The 27,993-nt window shown below is 50.1% G+C and overlaps 2 protein-coding genes and 2 long non-coding RNA genes across 13 annotated transcripts in view; 2 read left to right on the plus strand and 2 right to left on the minus strand.

Annotated features, from left to right (window-relative positions):
- The window catches only part of LOC131384146 (uncharacterized), a 48,893-nt gene extending 27,650 nt beyond the window's left edge, over positions 1-21,243 (minus strand). For both annotated transcript variants that reach the window (XR_009214713.1, XR_009214712.1), the window contains exons 1-2: positions 21,158-21,243; positions 13,075-13,195 (exon numbers count right to left, since the gene is read on the minus strand). This is a non-coding gene — a long non-coding RNA (uncharacterized LOC131384146). The remainder of the gene's footprint in view (positions 1-13,074; positions 13,196-21,157) is intronic.
- On the plus strand, positions 1-22,652 carry ARHGAP30 (Rho GTPase activating protein 30). 5 transcript variants are annotated; one of them, XM_032161226.2, is made up of 12 exons: positions 1-423; positions 9,772-9,874; positions 12,951-13,095; positions 14,660-14,742; positions 14,893-15,000; positions 15,947-16,074; positions 16,536-16,707; positions 16,790-16,893; positions 16,970-17,047; positions 17,573-17,974; positions 19,912-20,177; positions 20,267-22,652. In XM_032161226.2, exons 1-12 carry the CDS (start codon positions 327-329, stop codon positions 21,881-21,883), a joined length of 3,303 nt encoding a protein of 1,100 aa, XP_032017117.1. In that variant the 5' UTR covers positions 1-326; the 3' UTR covers positions 21,884-22,652. The 5 variants fall into 5 exon arrangements, with proteins under 5 accessions (XP_032017117.1, XP_032017118.1, XP_032017121.1 ...); XM_032161227.2 differs by having other exon boundaries at positions 19,912-20,006; positions 20,267-22,623; XM_032161230.2 differs by lacking the exon at positions 12,951-13,095.
- On the minus strand, positions 22,628-23,625 carry LOC131384147 (uncharacterized). Its single transcript, XR_009214714.1, has 2 exons — positions 23,239-23,625; positions 22,628-22,799 (listed from the first exon to the last, which is right to left on the minus strand). It is a non-coding gene; the product is annotated as an uncharacterized LOC131384147 (long non-coding RNA).
- USF1 (upstream transcription factor 1) overlaps positions 23,605-27,993 on the plus strand; it is a 6,719-nt gene continuing 2,330 nt past the window's right edge. The window contains exons 1-6 of one of the 5 annotated variants that reach the window (XM_032161231.2): positions 23,605-23,740; positions 26,235-26,327; positions 26,710-26,759; positions 26,922-27,037; positions 27,376-27,477; positions 27,747-27,942. In XM_032161231.2, coding sequence (XP_032017122.1) covers positions 26,320-26,327; positions 26,710-26,759; positions 26,922-27,037; positions 27,376-27,477; positions 27,747-27,942 — 472 coding nt within the window. In that variant the 5' untranslated portion in view covers positions 23,605-23,740; positions 26,235-26,319. Of the gene's footprint in view, positions 23,741-24,453; positions 24,688-25,422; positions 25,471-26,204; positions 26,328-26,709; positions 26,760-26,921; positions 27,038-27,375; positions 27,478-27,746; positions 27,943-27,993 lie in introns of those variants that run through there. The other 4 variants (XM_032161232.2, XM_058443558.1, XM_058443557.1 and 1 more) reach the window with 4 other exon arrangements.

Consider the following 27,993-nt stretch of genomic DNA (forward strand, 5'->3'; position numbering starts at 1 on the left):
AGTGGGTTAAGGAGCTGCACTGCTTCCTGCCCCCTAAAGCTGAGCGGGGCAAGGAGGGCGAGTGCCAGGCTGGGCCACGAGACACAGGACACAATTTCTTGCCAGGGTCCTGGTAGCTTCCTCTTCAACAGCCACTTCCGTGTGGCCGGGGCCCCAGGGGCAGGAGCTGCTGCCCGTTGCCCAGGCCACCCTCCACCCCCAATTGGGAGCCCTGCCCCCCTGGGGCAGGGCCAAGCCCAGCAGCTGGCTGGGATCCCATGGGGGACTGGTAGGGCAGAGGTCTTGGGGGATAGAGGTGACCAGGCCAGTGCCCTGGGGCTCTGGCCATGAAGTCTCGGCAGAAAGGAAAGAAGAAGGGCGGCGCGAAGGAGCGGGTTTTTGGGTGCGACTTGCAGGAGCACCTGCAGCACTCAGGCCAGGAGGGTAAGGAGGCTGGCTCAGCTTCTGCAGGGTGGGTGGGGAGGCACTGGGCATCCGCAGCCCGATCCAGCCTGAAGGGCAGAAGCAGTTTCCGGTGCTCCTGGGGAAGGGGCAGTGGCCTGGGGTCACCATTCAAGAGAACTGTAAGTGGGCAAGGCAGGAAATGTGGCTCAGTGAAGAAGGCAGGGCGGCTCCCTTGTGTAACTTTCTGGGGATGGGGTGGCTGAGGGGATGAGAATGTGAGCACCCAGGTAGCAGTGAGGGGGAGGATGGAGAGACTGGAAACCGAGGAGGAGTGGATGAAACAGCGGGCAGGTGACTGGGAACAAGGGAGGGAGGGTGAGGCGACAGGGTCAGGAGAGGAGTGGCTGAAGGGGAAATGATTATCCTTAGGTCTGAATGAAAGGAGACAGGGAAATGGCCCCAGAAGGGTCTCAAGATGGCCCTTGAGGCGGGTGGTTTCCTGGCTGGAGAACACCCAAGGACAAGGTCATGGGCTCTGTTCCCACTGCAGCCTTGCTGGGCCGCAGGGGAGGATGTGGGGCTGGAAACACCCTCTGCCCCCAGTCTTTGTGATTCTCTTGTTCTCCCTGTGCAAAAGAGAAACAGGTTCAAAGTGGGGGGCAAGGGGAGAAGCTGCTGAAATGGGGAGGAATGAAAGAGAGGGCGTGAGGCCTGGCTTGAAGCTGGAGGTGGAGGGTGCAAAGGCGGGTGGGTGTGGAGCTGTCTGTGGAGCTGACCCAGCTCCCTCCCTGGGTTACCTTAGAGTGGGCTTTGAAGCCAGAAGGACCAGGGACAATATCAGTTTCACAACGGGGCCTGGCATGGAGCAGCCACTCAAAATCATTTCTTGATTCCATTTGAAATTGAACCCAGGTATCCTGGCCGCCCAGCCCAGCTTGTTTTTGGCACTTCAAGCTCCTCCTAGAGAAGGGCATAATTCTTTCCCCACTCCACCCCATTCCACCCCACCCCAATCTGTCATTTCCTCTTTGTCCCCTCCTCTGCTCTGGGCTGTGGTGCTTGCAGTGGAGGGAGGGTGATGGTGGTTCCCAGATCATTTCCTGCTCTTAGCCCCGCCCCTGCGTCCCCAGACACCTCCTTCCCCTTTTCTCCTCCCGTGAGACGACCCCTATCCCCATTGCCCTTGGTTAAGGGAAAGCCTAGACCCCAAGGAAGAGTGTTAAATAGCTGAAGCGAGCTTATTTGAGCCTTCCTCTTCTCACTAGGCAGAGTGGAGGTGGCACAGCTATCAGTGCAGGGCTTACTCCTTTCTAAGGGACTCCTCTCAAGAGCTATGATTCTTAGCCAAGGACCATGAGATTTAATTGGGGATGATGTTCTCCTCCCAGCTCAATGCAAACCCTCAGTTCAGCCTTTCCTGGTACTGCCCTTTCCTGTGGTCCACCAACCAACCCTATCTTGAAACACTGAACCCACAGCCGGCCCAGACCCTGCTCCTATAACCCTCCCGGCCTCTTCCTGCATTCCTAGAAGGGAAGGGGAATGCTCTCTAGAGGGGACAGACATCTGATTGCTGAATCCTGATCCTAGGTGAATCCCAGAGCAGGAGACCAGAACCTCACCTGAACCCAAAGGTGGGTTGATCTTGGGCACCAGAGTAGCAGTGGTGGCTCCTTCCCTATCCCTCAGGTCTTCCTGGTACAGAGAGGTGGAAAGTGGAAGGAGGGACAGAGAGAGGCTGGTGATGATTCCTCTCTTTAATCCAATATCCACAAAAAAATGAAAGCAGAGAGATCTGTGTTTTTGGTTAATTTATTCTCCCTGATCATGCTGGTTTCCCCCATCCTCACAACCTTGCTCCATCTCAGCCCTCTCTCCAGCTCTTTGCCCCCACATGGGTCTCTTCCTTCCCTAAGCCCTGTATGTACTAAAGTGTTTCTTTTCCTAATCTTTGATAGATTGTTCAGATTTCTTTCTTTCTTTCTTTTTTGAGACGGAGTCTTGCTCTGTCCCAGGCTGGAGTGTAGTGGTGTGATCTTAGCTCACTGCAACCTCCGCCTCCCAGGTTCAATCAATTCTCCTGCCTCAGCCTCCAGAGTAGCCGAGATTACAGGCAGGCACCACCACACCCAGCTAATTTTTGTATTTTTAGTAGAGACAGGGTTTCACCATGTTGGCCAGGCTGGTCTCGAACACTGACCTCATGATCCGCCTGCCTTGGCCTCCCAAAGTGCTGGGATTACAGGCGTGAGCCACCACGCCTGGCCGATTGTTCAGGTTTCTTTTTTTTTCTTTTTTTTTGAGATGGAGTCTCGCTCTGTTGCCCAGGCTGGAGTGCAGTGGCACAATCTCGGCTCACTGCTAGCTCCGCCTCCCGGGTTCACAGCCATTCTCCTGCCTCAGCCTCTCCGAGTAGCTGGGACTACAGGCGCCCACCACCACGCCCAGCTAATTTTTTGTATTTTTAGTAGAGACGGGGTTTCACCGTGGTCTTGATCTCCTGACCTCGTGATCCGCCCGCCTCGGCCTCCCAAAGTGATTGTTCAGGTTTCTAATTCTCAGGTCCCTAAGCTTTGGGCCTTCCTCCCTGACCCTACCCTCATTTCCTCGATGTCTCCATCCCTTTGACTTCATCCCTCCAATCCTGTCTGTAGCTTTTATCTCTGACCTCATCTCTCTGATCTCTATCTCCCTAACTCCCCCATCTCTGTGGCCCTATTGTCTCTTCCCCCATCTCCTTGACCCAGTTCTTCTATGGCTGTGACTCCTTAGGCTTTTGAGTGTCCTCTTTAAAGGACTCTGGAGGTTCAAAATCAGCAGAGAAGGATAGGATAGAGGAGACCTGGTTTGGATGCTGCTCATGTGACAAAAACCTGGTGGTTTAGGTGACAGCAGACTATTTATGAGTCAAAAGAGTTGGCTTAGCATTAGGCACCCGAGAGTACAGCAGCAGCTCAAACAAGGTGGGGCCTGCACTATCTCTGCATTCAATGCTGGGAACCTGAGGTCAGTGGGATCCTAGAAAATGGGAGTAGGTACTGAAAGGATGGATGGTGAACTGTAGGGCTGAGACTAAGACGAAGCAAGAGACATGACTAGGGTGCAAAATTTAAGGAAGCACTCACTTTCAGTGTCGCAAAATTGCCCTAGGTGCCTTTTTTTTTTTTTTTTTTTTTTTTTTGAGATGCAGTCTTGCTCTGTCACCCAGGCTGGAGTGCAGCACAACCATCTTGGCTCACTGCAACCTCGACCTCCAGGGTTCAAGCAATTCTCCCTGCCTCAGCCTCCCGAGTAGCTGGGACTACAAGCACACACCACCACGCCTGGCTAATTTTTGTACTTTTTAGTGGAGACGGGGTTTTGCCATGTTGGCCAGGCTAGTCTTGAACTCCTGAGCTCAGGTGATCCACTCGCCTGGGCCTCCCAAAGTGCTGGGATTACAGGCGTGAGCCACCACGCCAGGCCCCTAGGTGCCTCATTCTCAAGGAGGTACTCAAGACCGTGCATGGGCATGGCTGGCATCTGCATGGCCCTGAAAATAAGTGCTTCCTTAAATTTTGCACACTAGATGCTTCCCTAATCCTACCCAACTCCTGGCTGTGGTGTGCAGGAGAATGAAGGGTCTGGAAGCCAGGTTGTATGAGGAGAGTTGAAAGATTGTGGTTGGCTGGGCATGGTGGCTCACGCCTGTAATCCCAGCACTTTGGGAGGCCAAGGTGGGTGGATCACTTGAGGTCAGGAGTTCGAGGCCAGCCTGGCCAACATGGTGAGATTCCATCTCTACTAAAAATACAAAAATTAGCTGGGCATGGTGGTGTGCGCCTGTAGTCCCGGTTACTCGTGAGGCTGAGGCTGCAGTGAGCCAAGACTGCACCACTGCACTCCAGCCTGGGCAACAAAGTGAGACTCTGTCTCAGATAAATAAATAAATAAATAAATAAATAAATAAATAAATAAATAAATAAATAAGGGGCTGGGTGCAGTGGCTCACGCCTGTAATCCCAACACTTTGGGAAGCCGAGGTGGGCGGATCACCTGAAGTCGGGAGTTTGAGACCAGCCTGACCAACATGGAGAAACTCTGTCTCTACTAGAAATATAAATATTAGCCGGGCAGAATGGTCGGTGCCTGTAATCCCAGCTACTTGGGAGGCTGAGGCAGGAGAATCTCTTGAATCCGGGAGGCGGAGGTTGCAGTGAACCAAGATCGTGCCATTGCACTCTCCAGCCTGGGCAACAAGAGTGAAACTCTGTCTGAAGAAAAAAAAAAAAAGAAAAAAGAAAAAGGAAAGATTGGGGTTGATGAATTTATTGATTATTTTCTTCATTCCATATTTCTGTCATACTTTATTCAACAAAGAGCTTGGAATGACTTTCAAAACCTAAAACTTTACAAAAAATTAGAATAAATGATTGAAGGAATTGGGTTGAAGGAAAACCAAGAGGAAGAGAAAGATAGCACCCAAAAATGCATATTACATGGTTCTATATGGTTCTTAGAGGTGGGCTCTGAGCTTCCTAGTGGTTAAAGAGGTAAACAGAGGCCAGGCCCGGTGGCTTACGCCTGTAATCCCAGCACTTTGGGAGGCTGAAGCGGGCAGATCACTTGTGGTCAGGAGTTCGAGACCAGCCTGGCCAACATGGTGAGACCCCATCCCTACTGAAAAACACAAAAATTAGCAGGGCATGGTGGCGTGCACCTGTAGTCCTGGCTACTCAGGAGGCTGAGGCACCAGAACTGCTTGAAGGCACCCCAACTCAAAATAAATAAATAAATAAACATAATCAAGTGCAAGACTCATGGGCCCATAAGGAAAAAAAGTTAGATGGTTTAGGAGAACGACAGCTTTTTCCCCCTCCCCCCCCTCCCCTCCCCTTCCCCTTCCCACCCCTTCCCTTCCCCTTCCCCTTCCCCTTCCCTCCCATTCCCTCCCCTCCCCTTCCCTTCCTTTCCTTTTCTCTTCCTTCCCTCCCTCCCTCCCTCTCTCTTTTCTTTTCTTTTCTCTCCTTCCTCTCCTTCCTCTTCTTCCTCTCCTTCCTCTTCTTTCTTTCTTTCTTTCCTTTCTTACTCTGTTGCCAAGGCTGGTGTGCAATGGTGCCATAATCACTCACTGCAGCCTCAAACTCCTGGGCTCATGCAATCTCCTGCTTTAGCCTCCTGAGTAGCTGAGACTACAGGTGTGAGCCACCACGCCCTGCTGATTTTTTATTTTTTGTAGAGATGAGGTCTTGCTATGTTACCCAGGCTGGTCTTGAACTCCTGACCTCAAGTGATCCACCTGCCTTGACCTCCCAAACTGTTGGGATTACAGGCATGAGCTGCCACGCCAAACACAGCTTTTTCTGACGCTGATATATGAGACGAATTTCTCTGATGAGTCCTAGATAATAGGACCCAATATTCTGTCATTGGCAATATTCTCTGTTAAATCTCCAAGGGATGTTATTGATTCTCATAATTGATTAATTCACTGAGTCATTTCACAAACATTCATTGAGCACCTGCTCTGTTTCAACATTGTGCCAGATGCTGGGAGGATGTTATTATATGTCAGGAGGTATAAATACAAAATAAACTAATCATAACAAACTGCAAGAAGTGCTATAATACAAACATGAATGGCCAGGCGCAGTGGCTCATGCCTGTAATCCCAGCACTTTGGGAGGCTGAGGTGGGCAGATCACCTGTGGTTGGGAGTTCAAGACAGCCTGACCAACGTGGGGAAACCCCGTCTCTACTAAAAATACAAAATTGGGCCGGCCGCAGTGGCTCAAGCCTGTAATCCCAGTAATTTGGGAGGCCGAGGCAGGCGGATCACAAAGTCAGGAGATCGAGACCATCCTGGCTAACACAGTGAAACCCCGTCTCTACTAAAAATACAAAAAATTAGCCGGGCGTGGTGGCGGGCGCCTATAGTCCCAGCTGCTTGGGAGGCTGAGGCAGGAGAATGTCGTGAACCTGGGAGGCAGAGCCTGCAGTGAGCTGAGATCGCGCCACTGCACTCCAGGCTGGGAGACAGAGCAAGACTCCGTCTCAAAAAAAAAGAAAATACAAAATTAGCCGGGCATGGTGGCACATACCTGTAATCCCAGCTACTAGGGAGGCTGAGGCAGGAGAATCGCTTGAACCTGGGAGGCAGAGGTTGTGGTGAGCCGAGATCGTGCCACTGCACTCCAGCCTGGGTAACAAGAGCAAAACTCCGTCTCAAAAAAAAAAAAAAAAAAAAGAACAAAGACTGTAGTGAATTATAATATAAATATAAGAAAAAGGTTTGGAATTGGAGGTTGTGTTTAAGATGTGCGTTTTTTTTTTTTTTTTTTGAGACGGAGTCTCACTCTGTCCCCCAGGCTGGAGTGCAGTGGTGCAATCTCAGCTCACTGCAACAACTACCACTCAGGTTCAAGCAATTCTCCTTCCTCAGCCACCCAAGTAGCTGGGACTACAGACGCATGCCACCACACCAGGCTAATTTGTGTATTTTTAGTAGAGACGGAGTTTTGCCATGTTGGCCAGGCTGGTCTCAAACTCTAAACCTCAAGTGATCTGCCCACCTCAGCCTACCAAAGTGCTGGGATTACAGGTGTGAGCTACTGCACCTGGCCTAAGAAGTGTTTTAAGGAATGAATAGAAGTTCACCAGGCAGAGTCAGAGGGAGGGTAATTCCAGGCAAGGGAATAATATGAGTGATGGTACCAAGGCTTGTTAATGGACTAGCAAAGGGCTGCATCATAGGATTTGTCAAGGAATTGTTTGGAGCTATGGCTGAAATGGTGTCTGGACCTGGTTTGTGAAAGGTCTTATATACCAGGTTGGGGAGTTTATATTTTATTTTGTATTTGTAAGGTAAGCAATGGGGATTAACGTGGGGCAGAGTAGGGTGTATGCGAGGCAAAGGATCTAAAGTAGGGAAGTGCTTTGGAAAGATAACTACGTGACCTTGTGGAGATGGGTTTCAATACATGGTTTTTTGTTGTTGTTTTTAAAGACTGAGTCTTGCTCTGTCATTAAAGCTGGAGTACAGTGGCACAATCTTGGCTCACTGCAACCTCCACCTCCTGGGTTCAAGCAATTCTCCTGCCTCAGCCTCCCAAGTAGCTGGAATTATAGGCGTGCACTGCCACGCTGGGCTAATTTTTGTATTTTTAGTAGAGAGGGGGTTTCACCATGTTGGCCAGGCTGGTCTCGAACTCCTGACCTCAGATGATCCACCTGCTTTGGCCTCCCAAAGTGCTGGGATTACAGGCGTGAGCCACCGCGGCTGGCCGTTTTTGAGGATCTATCATGTATGAGACACTATGTCAGATAATATAAGGAATACCAAGATGGATCACACTTAGATTTTGTCCTTAAAAAGCTTACAGTCTAGTAACAGGAGGGGGCCCAGGGTTGGGAAAGATAGTACAGGTTTTTGCACCCTTGATTTGAGTCCTGGCTCTAGCTGGGTGCTGCTGGGCACTCGGTACTTCTTTGACCCTCAGTTTTCTTATCTGTAAAATGGGGACTAGAATATCTAATTTTTAAAGTTTTTTTTTTTTTCAGATATTCTTGTATTTGATTGCCAAAGGTCTGTCATTCAGAATATCTAATTTTTAAGATTAAATGATAGAACATATATAAAGCAGGTCAGGCGTGGTGGCTCAGGCCTGCAATCCCAGCACTTTGGGAGGCTCACCTGAGGTCAGGAGTACGAGACCAGCCTGGCCAACATGGTGAAACCCCATCTCTACTAAAAATACAAAAATTAGCTGGGTGTGGTGGCGCGTGTCTGTAATTCCGCTACTTGGGAGGCTGAGGCAGGAAAATTGCTTGAACCCGGGAGGTGGAGGTTGCAGTGAGCCAAGATTGTGCCACTGCACTCCAGTCTGGGAAACAGAGTGAGACTCCATCTCAAAAAAACAAAAAAACAAACAAACAGAACCTAACAACAACAAAGAACTAATAGCCATGAGCTTTCTTACCAGAGGGTGTGCTTCAAAATAATCCCCAACAGTCCTGTTCCATTTGGGTTGGGACAACTAATGTTCCTTCACCTTATGTAGAGTGTTAAGTAAATGCACTTTTAGGATAAGTCCTTGGCCAGGCTCGGTGGCTCACGCCTGTAATCCCAGCGCTTTGGGAGGCTCAGGCGGGCGAAATATGAGGTCAGGAGTTCAAGACCAGCCTGGCCAACATGGTGAAACCCCGTCTCTACTAAAAATACAAAAAAATTAGCTGGACGTAGTGGCGGGCGTCTGTAATTCCAACTCGAGAGGCTGAGGCAGGAGAATCGCTTGAACCCGGGAGGCGGAGGTTGCAGTAAGCAAAGATCGTGCCACTGCACTCCAGCCTGGGCAACAGAGTGAGACTCCGTCTCAAAAAAAAAAAAAAAAAAAAGCCCTTGACTCTGCCTCCCCTACCAACCAGATTGTTGCCCCTTTAAAAATAACCAGTAATTACAGACAAGTTTCTTTCTTTTCTTTTTTTTTCTTTTTTTTTTTTTTGAGATGGAGTTTCGCTCTTGTTACCCAGATTAGAGTGCAGTGGCGTGATCTCAGCTCACTGAAACCTCCACCTCTCGGTTCAAGTGATTCTCCTGCCTCAGCCTTCCAAGTAGCTAGGATTACAGGCATGTGCCACCATGCCTAGGTAGTTTTTGTAGTTTTTAGTAGAGATGGGGTTTCACCATGTTGGTCAGGCTGGTCTCAAACTCCTGACCTCAGGTGATTCACCCAAAAGCCTCCCAAAGTGTTGGGATTACAGGCATGAGACATCGCACCTGGCCCAAGAGAGACAAATTTCTTTTTCTCTCTCTCTCTCCTCTCTCTCTCTCTTTCTTTTTTTAAGACAGGGTCTCACTCTGTCACCCAGCAGGCCAGAGTGCGGCTTCCTGCAGCCCTTGCCTCCTGGGCTCAGGTGATCCTCCCATCTCAGCCTCCTGAGTAGCTGAAACTACAGGCATGCACCACCACACCCCATTTGTGTTTGTATTTTTTGTAGAGACAGAGTTTCAGCATGTTACTCAGTCTGGTCTTGAACTCCTGGGCTCAAGCAATTCACCCTCCTTGGCCTCCCAAGGTGCTGGCTTACAGGGGTGAGCCACTGCACCCGGCCTGACAAATTTCACTTTAACAAAGGCAGAACTTTCTAACAAAGAGCTGATTGGGTAGTTTGGAGAGGCAGTGAGCTCCCAGGACCTTTAGGACCCACTAAGCAGAGATACTGTAGAGGGGTTGATAGGTTGAAACTGATGATCTGTAAGAATCTTTCTGACAAGTTTTTATTCCATGAGCTTTGCTTGTGGTCTCCCCAAATTCCCTTCTCTGAGAAATTCCATTTCTCAAACCCAGTGCAGTCTCTGACCACCCAGATCCTCTGATTTCTGTGTCTCTGCCCCGTCTGTGTCCCCAGTGCCCCAGGTGCTAAAGAGCTGTGCAGAATTTGTGGAGGAGTATGGAGTGGTGGATGGGATCTACCGCCTCTCAGGGGTCTCCTCCAACATCCAGAAGCTTCGGTGAGTCAAACAGAGTGGGAGGGCTCTGTGACCAGGAGGCCAGGGAGCCAGAAGGTCACATTAAGAGTTGCTGAGGACAGCAGAGATGGGGAGAGGCAGTGGGGAGAAGGAAACACAGTAGATACTAGATGAGGTCCTAGGGAGGTGCTCTAACAACTCCTCAGGGAAGGTGGAGACCATGGTCCCTCTCCCAACTTAGCACACACACACACAAACTCCACTCTCACATACACCATTCCCACACACACACCTGGCTTAAAAAAAAAAAAAACAAAAAAACTTAGGCCAGGCGCAGTGGCTCACGCCTGTAATCTCAGCATTCTGGGAGGCTGAAGTGTGTGGATCACCTGAGGTCAGGAGTTCAAAACCAGCCTGGCCAATGTGGTGAAACCCTATCTCTACTAAAAATACAAAAATTAGCTGGGTGTGGTGGCGCACACCTGTAATCCCAGCTACTCGGGAGGCTGAGGCAGGAGAATTGCTCCAACCCAGGAGGAGAGGTTACAGTGAGTCAAGATTGCACCACTGCACTCTAGCCTGGGTGACAGAGTGAGACTCCGTTTCAAAACAAAAGACAAAAAACTTAGATAAAATTTACATATCAAAAAATTCACCATTTAAAAATGTATAATTCCGTTGTTTTTAGTGTATTCACATACTATTCACATTTACTTCAGATAGTGGCGAAGTACAATAATCATCACAATCTAATTCCAGGACATTTCTTTTCTTTTTTCTTTTTTTTTTTTTTTGAGATAGAGTCTCACTCTGTTGCCCAGGCTGGAGTGCAGTGGCGCAATCTTGGCTCATTGCAACCTCTGCCTCCTGGGTTCAAGTGATTCTCCTGCCTCAGCCTCCTGAGTAGCTGGGACTACAGATGCACACCATCATGCCTGGCTAATTTTTGTATTTTTAGTAGAAATGGGGTTTCACTATGTTGGCCAGGCTGGTCTTCATATTTTTTTTTCAATTTTTTTTTTTTTGAGACGGAGTCCCCCTCTGTTGCCCAGGCTGGAGTGCAGTGTCGCGATCTTGGCTGACTGCAGCCTCTGCCTCCTGGGTTCAAGTGATTCTCCTGCCTCAGTCTCCTGAGTAGCTGGGACAACAGGCATGCACCACCAGACCCAGCTAATTTTTTTGTATCTTTAGTAGAGACGGGGTTTCACTATGTTAGCCAGGCTTCTCTTGAACCCCTGACCTCAAGTGATCTGCCTGCCTTAGCCTCTCAAAGTGTTGGGATTACAGGCATGAGCCACCACTCCCTGGCCTATGTATTTACTTACTTATTTATTTATTTTTTGGGATGGAGTCTTGCTCTGCTGCCCAGGCTGTAGTGCAGTGGCGTGATCTCAGCTCACTGCAGCCTCTGCCTCCTAGGTTCAAGCAATTCTCCTGCCTCAGACTCCCGCGTAGCTGGGATTACAGGCACATGTCACCACGCCCGTTTTTTTTTTTTTTTGAGATGGAGTTTCACTCTTGTTGCCCAGGCTGGAGTGAAATGGCGCAATCTCGGCTCACCACAACCTCCACCTTTCGGGTTCAAGCGATCTCCTGCCTCAGCCTCCTGAGTAGCTGGGATTACATGCGAGCGCCACCATGCCTGGCTAATTTTGTATTTTTAGTAGAGACGGGGTTTCTCCATGTTGGTCAGACTGGTCTTGAACTCTTGACCTCAGGTGATCTGCCTGTCTTGGCCTCCTGAAGTGCTGAGATTACAGGTGTGAGCCACCACGCCCAGCCCACAGTTTTGTATTTTTAGTAGAGACAGGGTTTCACCATGTTGGTCAGGCTGGTCTCAAACTCCAGACCTCAGGTGATCCACCTGGCTCGGCCTTCCAATATGTTGGGATTACAGGCATGAGCCACTGCACCCGGCCTACCTTTTTTATTATAGCCATCCCTGTAAATGTAAACTGATATTTCAACGTGATTTATATTTGAGTTACTTTTGTTCTTTTTCTTTTCTTTTTTTGAGACTGGGTCTCACTCTGTCACCCAAGCTAGAGTGCAGTGGCATGGTCATGGCTCACTGCAGCCTCTCCCTTCTAGGCGCAAGTGATCCTCCTACCTCAGCCTTCTGAGTAGTGGGGATTACAGGCATGAGCCACCTCCCCTGGCCTATATTTGCATTTCTGTAATAGGTAATGATGTTGAACATCTTTTCCTGTGCTTATTGTCTACTTGCATATCTTCTTTGGAGCAATAACAATGTTTATTCAAACCTTTGCCCATTTTTCCCCCTTTCCTATGGTGCTGACTTTGCCTGTTTAAAAATTTGGCTTATTTGTTTAGCCGGGCATGGTGGTGGGCACCTGTAGTCCCAGCTGCTCAGGAGGCTGAGGCAGAAGAATCCCTTGAACCTGGGAGGCAGAGGCTGCAGTGAGCAGAGATAGTGCCACTGCACGCCAGTCTGGGCGACAGAGTGAGACTCTGTTTCAAAAAAAAAAAAAAAAAGCTTATTTGTCTTTCTAGTCATTGAATTATAAGAGTTCTTTATATGTTTGGAATACTAGACCCTCAATCAGATATATTGTTTGCAAATATAACTCCCATTTTGTGGGTTGTCTTCACTTTTTTAATGGTGACTTTTGGCTACAAATGTTTTTAATTTTGATGTTCAATGTATCCATTTTTTTGTTTGCTTGTGCTTTTAGTATCATATCTAAGAAACTGTTGCCTAATCCTAGGACATAAAGATTTACACTTGCGTTTCTTTCTAAGAGTTATACCCATCCATTTTTACATGTACCCAGTGGCACAGATTTAGGACCATATCCTATTGACTGTTACATACCCTTGTATTGCTACACATATCTACAGCTACATCTCTAACATAACCCTGTTCATGCATAGATCCACTTACCTGTACATGTACCCATCCTCACATTCACATCTACATGTCAACATATGCAATACCTTATACTTACTGGCTTATATGTGTATGTGTCCCAACATTCTCCTTCCAAGTCCCACACATGTTGACCCATGACCATGCCGGGACCCATCTCTATAGGGACCCACCTCTTCCCACATCACCCCAACCCCTACCACTCCTGACCACATTGCGCCTCCCCAGGCAGGAATTTGAGTCAGAGCGGAAGCCAGACCTGCGTCGGGATGTTTACCTCCAAGACATTCACTGCGTCTCCTCCCTGTGCAAGGCCTATTTCAGAGAACTGCCGGATCCCCTGCTCACTTACCGGCTCTATGACAAGTTTGCCGTGAGTTGAGAGGCGGAGGGGTGGAAGACAGGGCTCAGGGGTGGACAGTCTGGTTTTGACATCCCAGGTGTGCCACATACCAGCCAGAGTCCAAGCGATCCTGAATGACAGAGACCACAGAAAAACTTACTGGGGAAAAGACCCCTTCTCCCCAAATCTCCTAGCCCCTACTACCTTTGTCCTCCCCCATCCCTTTTCTCTTCACTCTCCCTCTGCTATGTCCTTCTTTCTCCTAAGGCCTGCAGATTGCACGCAGCACAGCGGTGAGACTTGGGGAGGTAGAGGTCAGATTGTTGTAGCTGGAAGGGCCTTGGAAAGCGCGTAGAGCAGAGCTTCCCTACAGTTAAGAGAATGAGAATACTTTTTAGAAGTGAAATTTTTTTCAAGGATGCCTCTCCATTCACTCTAATTATGCGTTGAACATCTTTGGATTATTTTATTTTATTTTATTTCTTTTCTTTTCTTTTCTTTATTTTGTTTTTATATTTTAAGATGGAATCTCACTCTGTTGCCCAGGCTGGACTATAGTGGTGCAATCTCGGCTCACTGCAACCTCCGCCTCCCAGGTTCAAGTGATTCTCCTGCCTCAGCCTCCTGAGTAGCTGGAGAGCCCACCACAATGCCTGGCTAATTTTTTGTATTTTTGGTAGAGACAGGGTTTCACCATGTCGGTCAGGCTGGTCTTGAATCCCTGACATCAAGTGATTCGCCCACCTCAGCCTCCCAAACTGTTGGGATTACAGGCATGAGCCCCTGCGCCCAGCCTGTTTTTTGTTTTTTGAGACAGGATCTCCTTTGGTCACCCAGGCTGGAGTGCAGTGGTGTGATCACAGCTCACTGCAACCTCAATCTCCCAGGCTCAAGTGATCCTCCTACCTCAGCCTCCTGAGTAGATGGGACTACAGGCGTGCACCAACATGCCTGGCTGATTTTTTAAATCTTTAGTAGAGACAAGGTCTTGCTGTGTTGCCCAGGCTGGTCTCAAGCTCCTAAGCTTAAGAAATCCTCCCAACTCAGCTTCCAAAGTGCTGGGGTTACAGGTGTAGCCACTGTGCCCAGCCTGAACATCTTTTAAATGCGAAAACACTGAAAAATATGCTATTTTGAATTGAGTAACACTTTAAAAATAAGTTGCACTTTATTGAGTACAACAGCACTGAGAGACCCTAAATCCTAGCAGCACACTGCTCAGTCCACACCGACTAGGGTGGGGTGGGGGACAGCTCTCCTGGACACACTGAAACAACTCTGTGGTCCCTGGGGCACCCACAGGGTGGCACCACGGAAGTATCCCAGTACCAGAGCTCTACGGATGGACGGTAAGGCAGCGAGTTGCCAAGTTCACAAAAGCTATTAAGTGGCATAACCAAAATTCAGCTGCCATCTTCGTGGACCCCAAATTCTGAGCTCTCTCTACCAAGTCAGTGCACCACAGATGATGTAGGATGGGGTAGCAACAGAGTCCAGTGCACATTGTTCCTGAGAACTTGGTTAGGAGCTCTGGGGAGTAAGCAGGGGCATTGCTGGGTCACTGATTTCTGATTCTTGCGCTCTTCTCAATCAGGAGGCTGTAGGAGTGCAATTGGAACCTGAGCGCTTGGTCAAGATCCTAGAGGTGCTTCGAGAACTCCCTGTCCCAAACTACAGGTATGTGGCACTCCATATCTGCCCAGCAACCTGAGACAACTCATTCACTCGCTGCCTGGAGCCTTAACTGGGTCCTACTGGCTCCCAGGTCCCAGCCCTAATGCCTGCCCTGGGCATTCCCTGTGTGATCCCTGTCCCCGCTTTCTGCAGGACCCTGGAGTTCCTCATGAGGCACTTGGTGCACATGGCCTCATTCAGTGCCCAGACCAACATGCATGCTCGCAACCTGGCCATCGTGTGGGCTCCCAACCTGCTGAGGTAGGTGCCTGTGTGAGCAGTGTATGGGGATCCTGTGAGACACTGGCCTCTGGGAGGCTGCTCCCAGGATGAGGTGTGACTGTGTGGGTACACTGGAGAAGGGTGAGGGGCTCACGAAGCCCAGTGAGAAAAGAAGTTTCAAGATCATGTTGGGTTGGATGGGCCCCATCCATTTTAGTCCCTTCTCTGCGATCAAATAAAGTCCCTAAAAGGCAGGACTTTTGTGTTTTCCTACAGTGTGTCACTGAGCTCAGGGACTGGAACATAATAGTTCCATGTCAATTTTTTTGTTTGTTTTTGAGACACAGTCTTGCTCTGTCACCCAGGCTGGAGAGCAGCAGCGTGATCTCAACTCACTGCAAACTCCGCTTCCTGGGTTCAAGTGATTCTCGTGCCTCAGCCTCCTGAGTAGCTGGGATTACAGGCATGAGCCACCATGCCTGGCTAATTTTTGTATTTTTAGTAGAGAGAAGGGGTTTCACCATGCTGGTCAGGCTGATCTTGAACTCCTGACCTCAGGTGATCCACCCACCTCCTCCCTGTGCAAGTGCTAGGATTACAGGTGTGAGCCACTGTGCCCGGCCTCATGCCAAATGTTTGTTGAGCAAAACGTCTTGCAGTCTGTTGGCTGCACTCACTGTGCATATCACTCACTGTGGTCCAAGATAGACTATGAGAAGTCCTGTAATTCATTATAAAATCATTATAAACTAGACACCCTGGTGTGCAAAGGAAATAGAGATTAATCCTGAGGAGGGTGTCCAAGAAGGCTTCCTTCCTGGAAGTCTTCAAGTGGCATCTGAGAATTGGAAGAATTATGCATATAATTTAAGAGGTAGAGATGGGGTTAAGGTCATTCGAGAGAGAGAATAAGGTATTTTCAGGGAGAATCTGGATTAGGAAGTTTGGTGGGGCTGAGGGGGAGAATAACTCCACATCTCCACAGGTCTAAGGACATAGAGGCCTCAGGCTTCAATGGGACAGCAGCCTTCATGGAGGTGCGAGTACAATCCATCGTCGTGGAGTTCATCCTCACACACGTGGACCAGCTCTTTGGGGGTGCTGCCCTCTCTGGTCAGTGTCCTTCCTGCCCTCCACATATCCCACTGTTTGGGGAGTCAAGTCAGTTACAGAGAGCCTTGAAGATCACCTAGTTCAGCTGAGTCTCATACAGGGATGTTGGTAGTGGCTACATGGAGAAAACGCTGGGGAGATAATTGTGCAGTCAGGACTTGAGAAGACCTCTTCTGCTGTCAGCCCAGGGCATGGCTTGATCTCTGAGTCACCATCCTGGCTCCCAAGGCTAGTGATGGCTCATACCCACCCCCAGCCCACCAGGCCAACGTCCTGGGATCTCCCAGCCCTCTTTGTCCATGAGGGCACTCTTTTGAGGTGATGGACATGGAGGCACTGTCTTTAGAGGCTTCTGAATGTATCCCTAACCTGGTAGTTGGCGAGGGGTGATGAAGGATTGGGTGCCTGAGGTCCCTCTCTTGGCTCTGTTCCTGGCTGGCCAATTCCTTTCCTTTTCCCAGGTGGTGAGGTGGAGAGTGGATGGCGATCGCTTCCAGGGACCCGGGCATCAGGCAGCCCCGAGGACCTTATGCCCAGGCCCCTGCCTTATCACCTGCCTAGCATCCTGCAGGCTGGCGATGGACCCCCACAGATGCGGCCCTACCATACTATCATTGAGATTGCAGAGCACAAGTAAGGCCTCCTTCCTGGGCCTTCCTCCCCTGCACTGACCATCATGTTCCAACCTCCAATTATGCCCCTCCATTCTTTGTAGGAGGAAGGGGTCTTTGAAGGTCAGGAAGTGGAGGTCTATCTTCAATTTAGGTCGCTCTGGCCATGAGACTAAGCGTAAACTTCCACGGGGGGCTGAGGACAGGGGTAAGTCTGGGGAGATGGGGGGAGCTCTGCTGAGAGTGCAAAAGGCCCTGGCTCTACTCACATCCCTGTCTTACAGAGGATAAATCCAACAAGGGGACACTGAGGCCAGCCAAAAGCATGGACTCACTGAGTGCTGCAGCTGGGGCCAGTGATGGTGAGTATAGGGGTGCATTTCTGCATGTGTATGTGTGTGTGCTATGTGACCAGCATGGGCTTGTGTGTGCATGTGTACGTGCAGCTAACTGTGTTCAATAATTTCAAAAAATATTTAATGAGTGCCTATTATATACCAGCCACATTGTAAACATAGCTGAATGCTACGGTGAGCTCATTGTCTAATCTATGAGTTTGTTGATGAGTGTTCATATGGGAAGGGACAGCATGGGCGTGGTGGTGGTGGTGGTGGTGGTGGTGGTGACGACGACCAGTGACTGCCAGTGACTGTATCTGCAGGGAAGGAAGGGAGTTCCCTAGGTATGTGAAGGTGAGGTGATCTTTGACCTACTGGCTGGGTGAAAAGTTTGCAGTAGTGATCAAAAGAAGCTGGGCCTAGTGCCTTCCAGGCTGTCGTTGCTTTCAGGCCTGAGAAAGCAGAGAGCATTCTCCAGAGCCTTCTTGAGATGTCTAGGCCCCTTGGAGCTTAGGCCATTGCCTACCTGGCCCTCTTTTTCCTCCACAGAGCCAGAGGGGCTGGTGGGGCCCAGTAGCCCCCGGCCAAGCCCATTGCTGCCTGAGAGCTTGGAGAACGATTCTATAGAGGCAGCAGAGGGTGAACAGGAGCCTGAGGCAGAAGCATTGGGTGGCACAAACTCTGAACCAGGCACACCACGAGCTGGGCGGTCAGCCATCCGGGCTGGGGGCAGCAGCCGTGCAGAGCGCTGTGCTGGTGTCCACATCTCAGACCCCTACAATGTCAACCTCCCGCTACACATCACCTCTATCCTCAATGTGCCCCCGAACATCATCTCTAACGTTTCCTTGGCCAGACTCACCCGTGGCCTTGAATGCCCTGCTCTACAGCACCGGCCAAGCCCTGCCTCTGGCCCTGGCCCTGGCCCTGGCCTTGGCCCTGGCCCCCCAGGTGAGGACCCATTGATTGACCAAGACTGGGAAAGGGGACTAGAACTCTAGGCTGAAGCTCTGATGCTGGAAGATCCACCCTAGGAAGGGCAGAGGCCTCAGCCCTTGGGCTTTGGGATGGTTACCTTCAGCTGCCTCCCTAGATTCACGATTAAGGAAATCCAGTAATATTATGAGGCTATGTTGGGCCGGGTGTGGTGGCTCACGCTTGTAATCCCAGCACTTTGGGAGGCCGAGGCGGGCGGATCACGAGGTCAGGAGATCGAGACCACAGTGAAACCCCGTCTCTACTAAAAAAAAAAAAATACAAAAAATTAGCCGGGCGTGGTGGCAGGCGCCTGTAGTCCCAGCTACTTGGAGAGGCTAAGGCAGGAGAATGGCGTGAACCTGGGAGGCGGTGCTTGCAGTGAGCCAAGATTGTGCCACTGCACTCCAGCCTGGGTGACAGAGCAAGACTCCGTCTCAAAAAAAAAAAAAAAAAAAAAAATATTATGAGGCTATGTGAAATCTATGGAGAGGAGATCTCTAGCAGCCTTCAGAACATTGATGTACCCAAGAATAGGGGCCTGTGTCAGAAACATACAGCAGGGATTACTAAGGACAAATGTGGGAATATATAATAGATGGATGGGTAATAATAATAGTAACATCAATACTATCAGCTAACATTTATCAAGAGTTTATTAAGTACCGGCCGGGCGCTGTGGCTCATGCCTATAATCCCAGCACTTTGGGAGGCCTAGGCGGGCGGATCACCTGAGGTCAGGAGTTCAAGACCAGCCTGCCCAACATGGGGAAACCCCATCTCTACTAAAAATACAAAAAATTGGCCAGGTGTGGTGACAGGTGCCTGTGGTCCCAGCTCCTTGGGAGGCTGAGGCAGGAGAATCGCTTGAACCCAGGAGGCAGAGGCTGCAGTGAGCCGAGATCACGCCACTGCACTCCAGCCTGGGCGACAAGAGCAAAACTCTGTCTCAAATTAAAAAAAAAAAAAAAAAAAAGAGTTTATTAAGTACCGAGTGCTAGGCTGCGCATGGTGGCCCACACCTGCAATTCCAACACTTTGGGAGGCTGGGGAGGGTGGATCACTGGAGGTCAGGAGTTCGAGACCAGCCTGGTCAACATGGTGAAACCCGGTCCCTACTAAACAAATACAAAAAAAATTAGCCAGGCGTGCGTGGTGAAGCATGCCTGTAATCCCAGAGACTCAGGAGGCTGAGGCAGGAGAATTGGTTGAACCCAGGAGGTGGAGGTTGCAGTGAGCTGAGATTGCGCCACTGCACTCCAGCCTGGGAGACATAGTAAGACTCTGTCTCAAAAAAAAAAAAAAAAAAAAGGTCCAAGTGCTGTGATTGCAGGAATTAGCTTGTTTCATTTTCTTATAATCTTATGACATAGGTATTGTTAGCTTTATGTTACAGCAGTGGAAACTGAGACTTAGGTTAATCAATTTGCAATTGATTTAGGTAGAAGTAGCAGAGCTAGGATCTGATCCTTGCTCTGACTGCAGTTCCTGAAGTGTCACTCATGAGAAGTCCTGAGGCAGGATAGGATAGTGGGTAAGAACATGGGCTATAAAGCAAACTTGGGTTCAAGTTTTGGCTGTACTGCTTATTGATTACATGACCTTAGACAAATTGCTTAATCTCTCTGAGCCTCAGTTTCCTCATATGTAAAATGAGGACAATACCTCACATAATAGTTTGGAGGAAAAAGTGACAATGCATTGTAAAACGTATAGCACAGTGCTTGGCACCTGGTAGGGTCTCAATTAAGGTAGCAAGCCAATAACTAGGGACACTGGTCTGAAAGGATCAGTCATGCAGAGTAGCAATGCTGGGAGTGCTGGGCCCCTGCTATAACAATGCTAGGAGGACTCACACTGAAAAGAGTCAGGGCTTGACCTTTGTATTCCTGGGACTACTTCTCCTCCAACAGATGAAAAGTTGGAAGCAAGTCCAGCCTCAAGTCCCCTGGCAGACTCAGGCCCAGACGACTTGGCTCCTGCCCTGGAGGACTCCCTGTCCCAGGAGGTGCAGGACTCCTTCTCCTTCCTAGAGGACTCAAGCAGCTCAGAACCTGAGTGGGTGGGGGCAGAGGATGGGGAGGTGGCCCAGGCAGAAGCAGCAGGAGCAGCCTTCTCCCCTGGGGAGGACGACCCTGGGATGGGCTACCCGGAGGAGCTCCTGGGAGTTGGGCCTCAGGTAAGGAGAGCCGTGTTGGGTTTGGGGGTGGTGTGGAGTCAAGGGTGGACACGGCCTCCTGGTCCTGAGTCACAATGCTGTGCCTACAGGTGGAGGAGTTCTCTGTGGAGCCACCCCTGGATGACCTGTCTCTGGATGAGGCACAGTTTGTCTTGGCCCCCAGCTGCTGTTCCCTGGACTCTGCTGGCCCCAGGCCTGAAGTTGAGGAGGAAAATGGGGAGGAACTTTTCCTGAGTGCCTATGATGACCTAAGTCCCCTTCTGGGACCTAAACCCCCAATCTGGGAGAGTTCAGGGAGTCTGGAGGGAGAGGCAGCAGGATGTGGAAGGCAGGCTCTGGGACAGGCTGGGGAAGAGCAGGCATGCTGGGAAGTTGGCAAGGACAAGCAGGCTGAGCCTGGAGGCAGGCTAGACATCAGGGAAGTGGCAGAGGGAAGTCCAGAGACTAAGGTGGAGGCTGGAAAGGCCAGTGAGGATAGAGGGGAGGCTGGGGGAAGCCAAGAGACAAAAGTCAGATTGAGAGAAGGGAGTAGGGAAGAGACAGAGGCCAAGGAAGAGAAGTCCAAAGGTCAGAAGAAGGCTGACAGTATGGAGGCTAAAGGTGTGGAGGAACCAGGAGGAGAGGAGTATACAGACGAGAAGGAAAAAGAAATTGAGAGAGAAGAGGCCGAACAAAGAGAGGAAGCCCAGGTAGAAGCTGGAAGGGACCTAGAGCAAGGGGCCCAGGAAGATCAAGTTGCTGAGGAGAAATGGGAAGTTGTACACAAACAAGAGGCCGAGGGAGTCAGAGAGGATGAGGACAAAGGACAGAAGGAGAAGGGGTACCATGAAGCAAGAAAAGACCAAGGAGATGGTGAAGACAGCAGAAGCCCAGAAGCAGCAACTGAAGGAGGAGCAGGGGAGGTCAGCAAGGAACGGGAGAGTGGGGATGGAGAGGCTGAGGGAGACCAGAGGGCTGGAGGGGACTATTTAGAAGAGGACCTCTCTGAAGGTTCAGGTGTAGAGTCCCTGGAGGTTGACTGTGCCAAAGAGGGCAATCCTCACTCTTCTGAGATGGAAGAGGTAGCCCCACAGCCACCCCAGCCAGAGGAGATGGAGCCTGAGGGGCAGCCCAGTCCAGACGGCTGTCTATGCCCCTGTTCCCTTGGCTTGGGTGGCGTGGGCATGCGTCTAGCTTCCACTCTGGTTCAGGTCCAACAGGTCCGCTCTGTGCCTGTGGTGCCCCCCAAGCCACAGTTTGCCAAGATGCCCAGTGCAATGTGTAGCAAGATTCATGTGGCACCTGCAAATCCAAGCCCGAGGCCTGGCCGGCTTGATGGGACTCCTGGAGAAAGGGCTTGGGGGTCCCGAGCTTCTCGATCCTCTTGGAGGAATGGGGGTAGTCTTTCCTTTGATGCTGCTGTGGCCCTAGCCCGGGACCGCCAAAGGACTGAGGCTCAAGGAGTTCGGCGAACCCAGACCTGTACTGAGGGTGGGGATTACTGCCTCATCCCCAGAACCTCCCCTTGTAGCATGATCTCTGCCCATTCTCCTCGGCCCCTTAGCTGCCTGGAGCTCCCATCTGAAGGTGCAGAAGGGTCTGGATCCCGGAGTCGTCTTAGTCTGCCCCCTAGAGAACCCCAGGTTCCTGACCCCCTGTTGTCCTCTCAGCGCAGATCGTATGCATTTGAAACGCAGGCTAACCCTGGGAAAGGTGAGGGACTGTGATTAGGACCACAGCCCTGGGCAAAGGGGACCAGTAAGTTATCTTGAATCTTCAGGGTTCCTGACTAGCTGTCTCTTCTGCAGCATGAGCAGCTGTAGTGCCCAACTCTATAGGCTTTGGCCCTCCAGCTTCTCTCTTTGACTGCGGGAGGCACTGCCTTGGTTGGTTTACCTGAACTTGTCTCAGACACAACGCACTTATCTCTTAGGAGATTCCCAAGAAAGTCAACAAGATCTTGTTCCCAGGGAGTGGGTCATTGGCCAAAGGGAGCACAAAGTAGGCAGAAAACTTAAAACAGTTTGTTAAAGTGAAGACTGGAGAAATTCCTTCCTTCCTCTGAGCTGTGAATCTCTCTTCATGAAAGCCAAAGGTAGAGACAGGGAGGACAGGACCAGGTTAGGGCCTTCCACACACAAACACTTCTAGAGTTGCCCATTCCTGTTCTGTTCTTGGACCCTTAGATATCTCCTGTCCCTTTTAAATCCAGATTAAGAGAAACGTCCAGGAAGAGCTCTTTGAAGCCCTCAGTATTTGTTGGAGGGACTAGACTCCTCTCCAGCTCCCCACCCTCTGCCTCCAGTCACCATGTGCAAGAGAGGTCCTGTACAGATCTCTCTGGGCTCTCCTTTTTCCTTTAGAATAACGTCTTCCTATTTCAGGAGAGGGAAATGGTGTCACTCAGGCCCTGGGACTGTTTTTCCAGCCAGGCTGGGGCCATAGGTCCCACTCTAGTGAAGGTCAATGTCTCAGAATAAAAGCTGTATTTTAACACATAGTGTGGATTTTCATTATTCTTATTAAAGTCTTTGGTGATAGGTATTATATCTTCACATATTTGGCAAAACATTCTTTTTCTTCTTGTCGTTTGGGTGCTGTTCCTCAGTTGTTGTCATGGAGACTAGTGGCTAGAAACTAGAGCTAGGTTCATGGTGGTCAGGAAATAAGGAAGAGAAACTTATATTTACATAATGCTCATTATGTGCCAGGAACTGGACTAAGTATCCTGTGCTCATAAAATCTATGTCCATGATTTTATTTAATCCACATAATTCTGGAAGGTTGGTGCTAGTATCTCCAGTTTATAGATGAGGAAACTAAGGCTCAATTAAGTCAAAATGTTTGCCGAAGGTCTCAGAGGTAAGAAGTGGCAGAGATGGGTTTGAAACCTGGATCTGCCTGGCCCCCAAGCTTGAATTCTTCCCATTATACCACACTACTCCAAATCCATTCAGGGTAGGTCTTGATTGAGAAGAATGGGAATCAAGATTCCTGTCACAGAAGGTTTGAGCCTTTAGAACACTAGAAGCTTTGGGGTCTTTGGGTGAGTGACTGCTGACGCGAATAACAAGGAACATACCCAATTCTATGCATGCCCTGATAGGTCGTAATCTCTAGCAGGTAACCTTTCAAAAAGACGCCCTGAGCCAAGATGGCCTCCCAAATAGCCCTTGTTAAAGATGGCGCCTCCGTCGGACGTCCCTTCCCTTGATCTCAGCTGGATTCTCTTTTTTCCTGGAATGAAAAAATGCCCTGCCAAGCACTAAGATATTAGTACAAGTTAGTCGTCTCTTTCCCGTTCTTGTCGGAAGTGGCCAGGCCTTCAGCTACATTCTCCAGGACACGGCTTCTTTCCGGCTTCACAGATAACCCACAAACATCAGCTCTCATCAAGATGGAGTGGGCGGAAGTGGGGCCGCTCTCAGTTTGAGTTTATGGGCGGGGCGAGGGCGATACTTCCGCCCCTCACCAACATGGCCGCGGACTGGAAGTGCGCATGAGCAGCTGTCTATGGAGATTACCTAGGTCGGGAGAGGGAGAACACAGTTGGAGAAAATCGGCAGCTGAGACGGCCTTGGCCGGTGAGTGTAGGACCGGGCAGAAGTCTGGAAACTGGGTGGACTGGCAAGGCAGGGCAGCTTTGATTTTGTTTCCGTTTTTCAGGTTAGAGAACGCTGCTGGGGAGGAAGTCTTTGTTTTGGGGGAGGGGGCTGTGCTGGTTCTTTATCTCCTACCCTGCTTTGTGGGCCAAACTCTCTCCCTTCACCAGAGCGCGAGCGTCCCAGCCCTCCTGCGCTGTCCCACTGCGCGCCGCAGCCGCCGGCACCGGGCGCTTGAGCTCCCTAGTCCCCGAGGCCCTTTCCTGCCTCCTCCGCGGAGCAGCTGGGGCGCGGGGCTAGACTGCGGGGCTGTGGGGTCACGGCGCAGGCTCCCGGGCTCGCGCCTGGCGGGCTCTCAGCTCCGTAAGCGCCTAATGGTTGGTGAGCCTGCAGGGAGACGCCTCATTCTAAGGCAAGGTCTAGGCGCCTGACTTCTTTCGGGAGTTGATTTTTCTTCCCTTTGTGTCCAGACTTAGCAAGGGCTCTCTTACTGGGCCCTTCTGGCCTGAGCGTGCACACCACAACGTCCCATCCCCGTTTCCGTGTCACCGATCCCTAATGCCTAGGAAATGCTTCCGGATGTCCAACTAAGATTTGAATAAGTACCCTGACCCCGTTGCTGGGTGGCCTCAGAGACTGCCCCGGCTGACAGCTGTGGCCAATAGAGATGCCTCCTGTGCCGGGCCCTCTATTTCATTGCCTTCCTCTGCAGTCAGCGCGGCAAGCTTCGCAGGGCATTTCCTCTTCAGGTTTGAAGATGGAAATGTAGGTGGTCCCAAAACACTAGTGCTACTTCCCCTAATCGACCGGGATCTCCTTGCAGCGTTACTTCCTCCGGACGGTTTCACTTTCAGTTCCTTTTTCAACATTTTCCTCGGACGCGGTCTTTCCGAGGCTTATCCACTGAAAATTTTACTCGGATAGGAAAGGTTTGGAGGACCTTATGGGTAGAGAATTTCTAAAAATCTTGCTCCTTTTGTGTTGGGATTATCTTATTGCTTTGTACTGTGTAACTGTTTCTTTCTGGAGGCATGTCTGCCCAGCTCTTTGTTTTTCCTGCCCTCTGGCTGGGTGTCAGGGTCCTAAGGCAGAGCTTGTAGGTGGATTCTTCCCCCTTTGTCTCTTCTTCAGAACCCTGTTTTTTTTTTTTTTTTTTAACCCCTTCTTGCTCAGGCTTAGTTGATTTGGAGTTGTCATAGCAACATTTTAGCAACAGTGTAACAGTGTTGTTCTACAGGAAGGCTTGATGAATAAAATAGAGGGTGCTTGAAGAGGATCCACTTGGGCTTTAGGGTTTCTAACAGATTATATAAATCTGGATACCCCAAAACAAGAGTCCTGTCAGTAGAATGGCGCCCAAATGCCAAGTCTAGTCTTTGTGGTCAGGGACGTTCTTCCAGTGGTAGTGGGCTTCAGATTTCCTCTTCCTAGGTTTGAAAACAGAAATGTCTTGGTGGACAATATGTGGCTGAGAAACTGGAAGAAGCATCAGTGTCCATGACACTGTATTTTTTGATGGTGGGGCCAATACATGGCCCTTCCTGATTCCCATGAAGCTGCCGTCATGGCAGGTCATAATAGCTTTAATGATCCATTTAGAAATGTGTTGTTGGCTGGGTGCGGTGGCTCATGCCTGTAATCCCAGCACTTTGGGAGGCCGAGGCAGGTGGATCACCTGAGGTCAGGAGTTCCACACCAGCCTGGCCAACATGGTAAAACCCCGTCTCTACTGAAAATACAAAAATTAGCCGGGCATGGTGGTGGGTGCCTATAAGCTATTCGGGAGGCTGAGGCAGGAGAATCACTTGAACCCAGGAGATGGAGGTTGTAAGCCGAGATCGTGCCACTGCACTCCAGCCTGGGTGACAGAGCAAGACTCTGTCTCAAAAAAAAAAAAAAAAAAAGAAATGCGTTGTTTCGGCCAGGTGTGGTGGCTCACACCTGTAATCCCAGCACTTTGGGAGGCTGAGGTGGACAGATCACGAGGTCAGGAGTTCGAGACCAGCTGGGCCAACATGGTGAAACCCCGTCTCTACTAAAAATACAAAAATTAGCCAGGTGTGGTGGCGGGCACCTGTAATCCCAGCTACTCGGGAGGCTGAGGCAGGAGAATCACTTGAACCTGGGAGGCAGAGGTTGCAGTGAGCTGAGATCGCGCCACTGCACTCCAGCCTGGGTGACAGAGCAAGACTCTGTCTCAAAAAAAAAAAAAAAAAGTGTTGTTTCTGTCTTCCAGTATAATTATCCCCTCTCCACCAGGAGTTGGAGTGATAATGGAGGGATGAGGAACACTATTTTTAGCATTGCTTTTTCAATCACTGTAGGCCAGTCCTCAGCATCAGTATGGAGGAGGCTGATTGTCCCCTGCAGATGACTGGGTTATTTTCCTGGCTATGTGTTCATGGAACTTAAGTTCTAGAACCAGAGATACTGTTCTGTTTCCTAGACTCACTGCAAACTTCATGATTTCTACCAGGACTTAGCACTCAGGCCTGTGAATCAGGAGATACAAAGACCTCCAAAAAAGGACCAGTTCTTCGGATGTGCCCCCTCACAGAGAGATGAAGGGGTGAGTGAAGAAGAGGTAGGGTCTGGGATGAAAGATGGGTGGCCTGGAAGAATGCAAAATGGCCAAGAGCACTGCCTCTGGAGTCAGGCAGACCTGGATTCAGGTTCTACTCTATCACTTACTGTGTGATTTGGTTTCTCCATGTATAAAATGGAAGTAGTGCTATCTATCTCATGGTACTGTTTTTAGTATTAAATAAAAGTACATGTGATGTACTTAGCTTAGTGCTTATGTACATAGTAAACAGTAAACACTAGTTGTTATTCTAACCTAACCCAGCTTCTGTTGGGAATGCCAGTGAGTTTGCAGCCATATGTTACTGGGTCAGTGAGCTTCTCATTGACTTCTCATGCTCTTCCTTTTGTCCTTTTGCCACAAACAGGCAGCAGAAAACAGCTGAAACGGAAGAGGGGACAGTGCAGATTCAGGAAGGTGAGTGCTAGAAACAGAATCAAGACTAAGAACCCATCATGGCCTCCCTTCCTTCCCCACCAGACCATCTCCTGTGCATCCTCCTCCTTCCGTGACTTGCAAATGGAACGGGGGGAGAAAGGCAGTTAACTCACAGACTTTTCCTTTGTTCTTTTAATTCAGGTGCAGTGGCTACTGGGGAAGACCCAACCAGTGTGGCTATTGCCAGCATCCAGTCAGCTGCCACCTTCCCTGACCCCAACGTCAAGTACGTCTTCCGAACTGAGAATGGGGGCCAGGTAAGGGAGGGGGCCAGGTGGCTGCAGGTGTTATTTGGGGTTGGGATTGAGGGAGGTAATTGAACATGTCTTGGGGAGACCTGGCTTCGAGGATGAGTTGAAAGAGTGAACTGTTGCAGGGGAGGGGGGTGCTAATACTGGAGTAGAGACTGGCGTGAGGTTAGATGTATGCTGAAACCTCTGTGTGGGGAAAGAAGGGAGAATGGCTGAATCCATGTCTCTGAAGGACTTTGTTTTTGGGCCCTATCCAAGGGAAGCTTTATGAGGGGCCCTAGGATTCCCAACACTTAATCTTTTCTTCTCTCTTCCCCTCCCTCTGCCTTCCTCTACACTTCTAGGTGATGTACAGGGTGATCCAGGTGTCTGAAGGGCAGCTGGATGGCCAAACTGAGGGAAGTGGCGCCATCAGTGGCTACCCTGCCACTCAATCCATGACCCAGGTACAGGGTATGGGTTGGGGAGGTGGCTAGAGTTCTGAGAAGTAAGATGAAGACGTGAATCAGTAGGATGGGGGTGAAGCTAGGAACAGTGAGGCATCTAAGGCTGCCTTGTCCCAAAGCACTAGGCTCTCCTTTTCTGGATGTTTCTCTCTCTCTCTCTCTCTCTCTCCACCCTACCTCCCACCCCAAGGGATAGAAGCTGCAGAGTGGTATAGTGGGAAGAAGTTTTTGACTGTTACCAGAATCAGTTCTCTTGCTCCCCTTCCCAGGCGGTGATCCAGGGTGCTTTCACCAGTGATGATGCAGTTGACACAGAGGGGACAGCTGCTGAGACGCACTATACTTACTTCCCCAGCACGGCAGTGGGAGATGGGGCAGGGGGTACCACATCGGGGAGTACAGCTGCTGTTGTTACTACCCAGGGCTCAGAGGCACTGCTGGGGCAGGCGACCCCTCCTGGCACTGGTGAGATATTGCATGAAGATGCTGGCTGAAAGGGCTAGAATAGGCTGTGGG

This window comes from Hylobates moloch, unplaced genomic scaffold (assembly GCF_009828535.3).
Source record: "Hylobates moloch isolate HMO894 unplaced genomic scaffold, HMol_V3 SCAFFOLD_8, whole genome shotgun sequence".
Taxonomy (NCBI): Eukaryota; Metazoa; Chordata; class Mammalia; order Primates; family Hylobatidae; genus Hylobates; species Hylobates moloch.